At 24.7% G+C, this 10657-nt stretch overlaps 1 protein-coding gene across 1 annotated transcript in view; it reads left to right on the forward strand.

The window, feature by feature from the left end:
* LOC112596695 (basement membrane-specific heparan sulfate proteoglycan core protein-like) overlaps positions 1–10446 on the forward strand; it is a 135482-nt gene extending 125036 nt beyond the window's left edge. Inside the window, exons 6-7 of the mRNA XM_025342464.1 lie at positions 6338–6474; positions 10223–10446. Of these exons, the coding sequence (XP_025198249.1) occupies positions 6338–6474; positions 10223–10329 (244 nt within the window). The 3' untranslated portion in view covers positions 10330–10446. The remainder of the gene's footprint in view (positions 1–6337; positions 6475–10222) is intronic.
* Positions 10447–10657: the final 211 nt, after the last annotated feature.

Genomic DNA, 10657 nt, shown 5'->3' on the forward strand with positions numbered 1-10657 from the left:
TATTTATTTTTTTTTTTTAATTTAATTGACTCAAGATGCACCAAAGAAATAAGTGAAGTATTCTATAAATATAACAAGCAAACTCATAAATGTATTCAACTATATAATCATCGCCGAATACTTTTTAATACTTTTCTTTTGCTAAAACATTTTGTATATCGTATGATTAAGTTGGACAAAGTTCATATGTTTTACTCCCATAATATTTTTTTAAAAGGCTTCTAAACATGTAGTTATAATTGAATATGAGACAGCACGGTCGCTATGGACCGGCGTCTTAAATTAAAGTGTTGTTCTGTATTTTCATCTTAATAAATTTGTACATATAATTCGGGGAATGCGGATGTCCGCATCCGCCTCGGGGACAGAGTCTGTATATCACAGCGCGTGACTCACAGGAAGCGGCTACTGTGATACACGAGATCCGGGTTTCGACGCACCTTAAGCAAATAGTCGGATGGGAGGGGGGGGCTTGTGGGGCGGTGTATTTGACCAACGGCAATCCTGGTAGTCGTTGGTTCTGGTGGATCGTCGAGTCCTGATAGTTCGCCGGTACCATAGTCGTCGAGTCCGGTAAGTTCGCCGGTAGCCGTAGTCGTCAAGACCAGTGAGTTCCCCGGTATCTGTAGTCGTCGGCTCACTGTCGTCGTTTCGCTGTCGTCGGTCTGGTGGCTTGTCGGGTCTGGTGGCTCTTCGGGTCTGGTAGCTCGTCGGGTTTGGTAGCTCGTCGGGTCTGTCAGTCTGGTGTTCAGTTCTTTACTAGTTGACTGGATAGTTGACTGAAAAACGATTGATTGAAGACTGATGATGTGGTTTCGTTGTGCCCGGTATATAAAGCGCTTCCCGTACCGACTAGTAAACTACGTGTTGTCGCCGTGCGCGAATATGTTTACGTTCAGTACGGGAAACGGTGTCGCTCGTACAGTTCTAGGGCTATATGTGTGGGGTTGGTGTCATTGAATTAATGACGGTCTCCCCACGTATAGCCCCAGTTGTTTAGACGTGAGACAACTTGGGGCTCCGTATTGTAAGCGCGAAGTTGTCTCCGTGGTTTGTGCAAGCGTCTCGGGCTATGATTGGTAATTCTGAAAAGGACCGTTTTCGTGTGACGGTGTACCGTTACAAATATTGTTATAAAAATTGGAAATATATATTTCATCAGTTATGATTAAATTTGAACTATCTACTAAGTACTAAACTATATTTATACTTAAGTATTAAACAAATTGAATTGATGATGAGTAAATGTATTCTGGAGCTTAAAGAAATCAACTGGTTCTATTTTTCCGTGAATATGAAGTCTAATATTAACCTGATTCATGATTAAGTCATATGTTTAAAATCATTTAATAAAGACAAACAATATTAAATTAATATCTATATCATGACATTTTATAATAAAATAAATATCATGAATAAACGATTATCAAAAATGATGAGGCAATCTTAACACAAAATATTAATAAATAATCGTTAAATGCTAAAAATAGTAATCAAAAAATGCCAAATTTACGTAATAATAATGACAAATTATATAAAATAATAATAAACTAAAATTATAAATATACCTATATACAAACTACAAACAATAAATATTAATGCCATATTTTTTTTAAATCATTATGAAAAAATTAAACCGTAATAATATTGTTATGATATAAATAATATAATTATTGTCAATATTACAAATTTTAGTCTTTTTGTACGATTGAACATTACAACTCATACATGACAAATTGTATTGATAATATTATAAATTTTGATACCATTTAAACGTTATTTCTTATTTAGTATCTAAATATCTTACCTTTCAAATAGGAAGATAGTTTCAGTTATAAGTATACAATCCTGTAAATAACCATTCTATACTTTTAGTTTTTCATTTTTTAAATCTTATTCAGTATACATTTTAATAACAAATATTTCATAATATTATTTATCATGACTTATTTATGTTATATATATATATATTTTTAACATTGTACTTCATAACATTTCTGTCATGTTTCCAGACGTATATTATATTAAATAATATAGTTAATACTATGTATTTCTATGCAATCACAGTAGTCTTGTTAATCCAACTCATTGCCCCATTCAATAATACTATCATATTATCAAAAAAAATATATTTAAATAGAAATCAAGAAAAAAATTTTATTTATTTATTTTCATTACACTTGTATTGAATTGTGATGTAATCAATATCACCAACAAGTTAATAATTTTATTTTAAATTCCTAAAGTATTATCGAAAGATTCAATTGTATTGAATTATTAAAGCAAAAGCCCAAAAATAAAATTAAAGCTGCATGTGGTAAAATATGCTGGATTATAATTGAAATTACCGGAACTGGCGTAATTCTGGAATATCAAGACTCTGCCATACATGTATATAATAATACGAAATGTCCACGTTTTGCATTTTAAATAATGTATCGTACTAAGAAACCATTTACCGATAATATAAAAAAATTAAATTAATAAAGCCAGGACAATGGTTCTAAGTTAAGCGTAATTTAATATATTGAAACAAATTTAAACCGACATCCAACAATAAGAATTATTTTCAAATGTCTCAAACTATCAAGTATTGAGAAAATGAAAAATATTTTAGACAATATAGTCCTACATTACATTCTAGGCATATATATTTTGTAACAACTAATAAACAGTTTATATATTAGTGTAAATTCTATAGAATACCTATTTCCGTAAAATGTTTAGTGTGACTTTTAAAAGTATAAAAAAAAAACTAAAAAATGTTTTTTTTTAAACGTATCATATATTATCTAATTGATAATAACAATAATATTAAATACAATAATTATTATAATTATTAAGCTAAAATTCGAAATAACTGTTTGATGAAAAGATTTTCAATCCTTAAATTCAAAGTTTATAAATATCATTCATAATAATAGTGCTATTTTGATATACTATAATATAGTGTAAAATCGGGTTTTGTTGGGAAACTGTAGTATTTTCTACACAACTATGCCCCGTTAGTAAATTAAAATATTAAATTATATATGCCTCTAATTGTTTATAATACATCACAGTATAATTATTGTTGGTAAGTTTCTATTCCACTTATATGTCTAAGAACACAAGTGAAAGTTTGAAGACATCGTTGTGGTTAAGTGATTGAAGTAAGTATTGAGCCTACGATGAAAGTGTCGGTTGTCAGAGATTGCTAATTCATTTACTACACTAGCATTTAGTTTGTGAAATAAAATAAAACGACGATGGAAAACATAAGAAAAGAACATTTTGGAGTGAGACTTATCATAAATCCTGCACAATGGTCTGGACATGAAAAGTATTAAATTAGGTATTTAATCTCACGTACGAGTATACTTGTCAAGCAGGACTTATTGGGGATTTATATAGTTTAAATTCTACGAGTGACATTATTACTTGGGATAAAAATGTAGAGTTAAGAATATCAAATGTAATTAATACTTGGATTTAAAATTAAAATTCTTCCATACGCACGATGTTTAATCAAAATGAGGAAAGATCTTTAACAAATCAATGATCTATACAACCTCATTTCACCCTGAACTTAATCACAGTTGTATTTTAATTCAAAATGTCGAATTCGTATTTACAGTATAAACTAAAATATTTAACACTTCACAAACAGAACAACAGATAAAAAAAATTAGTTTGAGATTTAAATACAACTGAATTCGCAAAAATATAAATTGTATTGATTCAAAGAAAAAATATTGAAAAAAATCTTTTTAATTTTTTCATAGATCTTTATATTTTTAGAGAAAAAAAATAAAACCATTAAACAACCCACGCAAAAGTAATAAATATCAGCTAATTGAAAGTAAATTGAATACCATAAAAAATATTATTTTTATATATTTGCCTAACCCTAATTAATTCTAATGTACAATATGAAAAAAAATTAAAGTGAATAGTATGAGTTTAACTTTATTCAAATTAAATAACAAATAAAAACCACACAACCATTATTTTTACATAAAAAAGTTTTAACGTGAAAGTAAGAACTCTAATTATTACACATAGTTATATACTGAAACCATACTTTCATTGAATGAATGATACATTTTTTTGTGTATCAATAACGTAATTTAAAAAAAAAATCACAATATAATCATTAATTTTGAAATTTTTCACACTTAAAATTTCAATGTGACTAAAAATGTTTAGAAATGTTTCAAATAGATATTATAAAATCAGTCATTGTGATACATTTTTTAAACCATGTTTTATTTCATACTCAAAATACAATAAAAGAGAAAAAATTATTTTCTAAACCACAAATATGAGCTCAGAAAAAGAAAATCATCACAAAAATTGAACTGCATAAATTTCACAAAGTATGACAAATATACATACTCTCAATACATTTTAAAAATATATATATGTTACCTATAATAATAAGACTTGACGATGCGCCAAAATGAATATTATTAGTTATTATTTATATGCTCACAATATTATAATATGTGTATAAAAATTGACATTCAGCAATTTTTTTTTTTTTTTATGAACACTTATTTTATATAGACGATAAGAATATTAATCGTCATATTATTTGCAAAATATGAAATGCCATACCAAAATTTATTCATAGTCATACTCCAGAATGTAATATTTCAGTAAAAACATTTCTGTTCGTTTTACGTGAGATTTCTATACGAGCTATATAGATCTATTAAATAAACGTATATATTACTATACATCATAAAGTATAATTATTCAAAAATAATTTCCTAAAATAATCGATATGTTTCATTATAAATATATCAAATCAAATATATAGTATATTAAACACTTTATAGTGTTAATAGTTGTAACAATACATCACATTGTTTTAAATTATTTATTAACAGTTAACACTCATATTCACTTGAGCAATTAAAGAATGAAAGCAAGCCTGTATAAATTAAACTAAAATTTAATTTAATCAGTATAAAAATATATTCTACTATTTCTATATATGCAGTCACATAATATAAAATCATTAAAATTAAACTCTCTTTATTTGATGTTTACACTGTATATAGGTACATAATATTCTATTGTAAAATCATTGAATGTAAAATAAGCGTAACGTTATTACACAAAAATTCCATTTTAATCATTCTCCAAACAATTTATGAGTTCATGGTAATAATTACTGCTTTTGTGGTTTTTATATAATTTATCTTATAGTTGTTAATATAAAAAATTATACTTAAAAATTGATCTCTAAACCTATACAACATATTCAATAGAGTACTCACTCCATTATCTATTACTATTGGGTTTTTATTTTAAGATATGTACAGTTTATTTTAAATAACTATTATAATAAATTTTCATTTATTCGGTATGTTTTTCACAAAAATAAATTGACTCTATTAATATTCTATTTGTAGTTCGTTATAATTACCATATGTCGTCCACTGTGTGGTTCTACCTTCTCTCAATATAACTTAGCAGACAAAAAAATGGCATCATTATACTGAAAAAATGTTTTTAACTACATAAAATTATTTCGAACGCTCAAGTTCATGATTATAAAATATGTTAAAATGATTTTATGAATAATAAAATATATAATTTGGAATCGAGGAATAATTTTTTTATACATTTTTAAATTTTAAACGATTTTAGTTATAAGTTAACGGTTTTGTATGTAAAGTTTTCGAAACTGTGAAAATTTCCTCTGTCTAATTTGGTGTGTATTCTTTACTAAATATATATATATATATAAATATATAAACACTATTTAAAATTTTAAATCAAATCTAAAGAAAATTAAATAATGTACTAGGTAATTGTATGAAATCGTATTTACGAAATTATAATATACATAGATTTGTATACTATCATACTACTTTGATAGTTAGCTTAATGTGATTAAGATAATAGTCTCCACACAAAATATTCTTAATTTAATCTAAATTATTAAACATATAGGTAATTTAGATGTTTTAGATTTTTTTCTTACCTACACTATATGGACACATAGAAATATTATAATAAAATGCAAGTATTGCAATAAAAATAATAATATCATATTTCCTATTTTTAAATAAAAATTAAATTAAATCGTATACCTATTAAATCATTAATTTAAATAAAATCAATTACAAATTACAAACTCAAAGAATAAAAGTTTATTTTCATAATAATTTATTATTATAATCCGTAATCTGTATCAATATTAAAAATGACAAATTTGCATAATTCCTCCGGTTATAAAGTGGAATATCTTTGTAACATTTTTATTTTCTAAGATATGTTAGGTTAATAAAATACTTTAATTTGTTCGAATTGTTAATAAAAATAGATTTTTTCTACTTTTCAGCGTGAAAACCGATATACTGACCAATGGCGCAAAGAGCAGACTTTTTATTGCCAACGCACAAACTTCTGACTCGGGAAAATACACTTGTTCACTAACTGACATAGCTAGCACATCAGTTACAGTACACGTATTAAATGGTTAGTAAATATTTAAGTATTAAATTATTAATAAAAATTAAAATAACTCGCACAAATAAAATACACTTTAACTTTATAATCACATTTAAATTTCGTCATAAACCCAGCATTTCACTTTATAAATTAATAAAATATATATTATATATTGTAATGAATGCTAATTGTAGTAACTCATTTCTGTACATGTATAACTATCCCAGTATAACATAATTCATCATATTTTTGTGTCATCGAAATTTATTTTAATTCATAAATTTTAATACACTGTCGATACACTCCATGCACATACATTTATCACACCTTCGTTTTATTTGTGAAATTTATTAGTACAGGAATATTCACTAACTTGCCGTAGAATCATGTCCAGGGAAACTACCTACTAAAAATAATTTTGAATTTCCAACAAAAAATTTTAAGGACATTTCAAAATATATAAAATTTGATTTCATTATGTTTAGTATTTAACGATGAACGATTCATATTTGTTATATCAGTTATATGTTTAATCAGACTTTCAAACGATTCAAAATAAAATGAAATATATATTTTAATATTGTTCATCCTAAACAACAAAAGAAAATGTCAATCTTTTTAAAAAATAAATCATAAGAACAAAATTGATAAGCTATTATTATTTATTTATTTTTCTTAAATATAAGTATTCAAACATGTTAAACGATAAACTCCTTATAGAAGAATTAATAATTAATCGAACTAATTACAGTTAGAGTGGACTCCACTTTTAAAACCAATTTTCATAAAAAATAACTTAGTTATAACCGTCAAAAATACGACAGGTAATATATCTATTACCTAATTTAAAAATTCACGTTTGCTAAAATAATTTTATTTACATCAACATATTTGTGTGAAACTACATTTTCACAAAATCAAATAATAAAATTTAGTAATATATCACAACTTATTAATTTCTAAAAGAATTCAGAAGAAAGCTTGTGCATAGTTGTTTCAAGTATTATACCGGACATTATGGTTTTAAATAGAAACTTACAAGTCCACCCACAAACTAATTTTATAATTTTACCCAAATTTTGCTTATTAATTAAATATTTATTTATATTTGTGCATATTTCAAATTTAAAGTTATTCTTTAAACTATTAAAAACTGTTTATGTATTTACTACTTATTAAATCTAAGTACTAAGCATTTTATTCTGTATTACAGTAAAAATAAAATACCAGATTATTTTAACGACTTTGGTGGAATAACAGATTATACGGAAATTACTAGAATCAATAACAATTTTACATTAAGTTTAGGGAGCACATTGCAAAAAGTTCAAAATGCATAAATATCAAGTATATTAAGATGTGAAGAACCTGAATCATGCATAATATATTACTTAATGCAGATTATGTAGCTCACACATTATATTAAAAAAAAAAAAGAGATATCCGTTATTGAATTTTGATTTGCATTATTTAAACATATATTTAAACACTTTATCTAAATAGGTAAATATCTTAAATATTTCACATGGAGCGACTATTATTGAAAAATGATATACAAAAATAATTTAATTGATATAAATTTAATATTTTCAATTTAGATTCTGGGCGGAACAATGAATTTATTGATTTCACAACGCTGTGTATGTGTTTGTTTTTTATGTGTTTCTGTATTTACGATAAATAGTAAAAAAAAAAATGGTTCAACCTTACCTAAATCTATTAGCAAATCAGGTAATTTTTCCTATAAATTTCAATAAAAAAAATATTCAATGAAGAAAAATTCTTAATAATTTAATACAAAAGCTCACATCGTTTGTTCTTATTCCTGTATAAAATTAAAAATACGTACATGGTCACAATTTTTTTTTATGCAATTTAAACAAAAATAACAAATTACAAATATTTTATCGCAAAAATTATATGAAACCTTTAAATTGTATAGCTAAGGTTTAAAAACGTTATATGATTTCCACTCAAATATTTGATACAAAAATTTAAAAAAAAAATAAAAATATACAAGCAAAATTATTTTTTAAAGGCATTTGAAGAAGTTAAAATTTAAACAAATTTACGCATTTTAACAATGAATAACGGTTTCAATTACTTTTTATTAAATTTAAACTATAATCAATGACATTTTTGAATATTTTTAAGATATACTTTATTTATAATATGAACCTGTTTTTACTAATTTACAGTATTTACAGAAAGATATTATTAAATTCAAAGTTAAATTATTTGATATAATTTGGAATAAAAATATATTATTATAATAATTTAATATTAATAATATAATAAAATAATTAAGTACAATATTTTCAGAGAAAATTATATCAATATACTGTATTGCTAAAATTAAAATAAATTACCTTAAGATCTATATCATAAAATATACTCTGTAATATACGCTAACAAACCATTTCCGCTCAGGATCTTTTTTTTGTGTACAATTATATAATCTTAAATTCAAATTCAATACATCCATAATAGTGGCCTACTCAAAACCTAATATAGATGGTACTCACTAGCCTATTTTTTTAAATATTCGTAATAATATGTTTGTATTTTTATTCAATGCTTTTCTTTCTAATTTTATAAAAAGTTCTAGGAAAATAATACCCTCACTTATATATGTATATAAGTTAGTCTGTGAGCTTTCCACGTAATTTTAAAAACGTCTGAGAAAAATACTATAACTCAATTTTAAGTCCCTATTTTTAACAGCAGACGTCAAATAAAAGTTTTTTAACAAAACTAAATATTTCCAAACGCATCCACATCAATTGACATGAATTCGTTCCAACAACATTATGCAAGTTGAAACCTTGTACTGTCTTTGTATTAATTACCGTTAAGTCATTCATATTTTTTTTTACCTTAGTATTATTTAAAAATTAATTAATTAAATTATTGAACCGACTAAAATAAATGTAAAACATCCAATATTTTAATTTCCATTGCCAGTATTTTTCGTTTATTGCTATAGTAAATACGCAATCATCTTAAATATTACTGCATAAACAAATATATAACATTAATCATTAATTACTTTTATACAAAATAATTTGTAGTATGTAATTTTTAATATCTTTTTATTTTTCCCTATAATCATTTTGACATAGTTTCATATTTTAATATTTGACAGATTCCAAAATATTTTATTTCATGTGCCGTTCATGATGTAAAAAATGTCAAACGGTGTAATGATATTTTGATATACCAATATGATAATTTATCTATAAAATATATTAGTGAAATCAATTGAGTATTTATTATCATACTCTAGAAATAACTAAATTACAAATTAGATTACTCATGATTTCTGTTGGTTGTCTTGACATCGCTCTGAGATCTAAAATAGAGAAAATTTTAAAAATAAGTTAAGTATTTAGTGAAAAATTTTCTGTTTGTTGTGAAGAGACCTACTAAACTAAACATTTATTAATATAACTATAATACTACAATGTACCAGGCTTTATGTGTACCTGCCACAATAATGTCTTCGGTAATTTAGGAACGCAAAATGAACTACGTAATTTATATGGTATATATAATAAAAACTTTAATATAAAAATCGTATCACAAACTTTTTTCATATATATTTAATCGTTTCTGCATAACACGCATGTGATTTTTAAAATAAAAAAATAATGTTTTTTCTGATTGAAGTGTAACTTTACGTTTGAAAAAAATAAATACTTTATCCCAAAAATTGATTGGGAAAATTTATGTGTTCAAACATATAATATTATTTATGTGTGTATTTTGTGTTTAGGAGAAACTCCAGCCGCGATGCAACATGGCGGTAGCAATCGATGTGGTAGGCTACATTCACTATGGGTGATCATCACATTTGCATGGATATTATTTCGATTAAGTTGACATGATTAATACGCAAATGTGCACTGTGTTCCAATCCGATATGTTACTTAATATAATTAACTTGAATCATAAAAGGAAAACCAAAATAATCCAAATAACCCGACGGACATGAATATTAAATTGATCGATTGATACCAAATGTATACCTAATATTATTTAATGATTGCGTATAATATATTATAATATTATACTCGTATGTTGTCTTTGTTGAGTTTTTAATCACTCTGTATTTATATTTGTATTATATAAAATCTATAACTCCTATCACAGTTATTATTACTATTATTATTATTATTATTATTATTATTATTATTATTATTATTATTAT

Source organism: Melanaphis sacchari, unplaced genomic scaffold (genome assembly GCF_002803265.2).
Source record: "Melanaphis sacchari strain LSU unplaced genomic scaffold, SCAv2.0 Contig33_pilon_pilon, whole genome shotgun sequence".
NCBI classification, from domain to species: domain Eukaryota; kingdom Metazoa; phylum Arthropoda; class Insecta; order Hemiptera; family Aphididae; genus Melanaphis; species Melanaphis sacchari.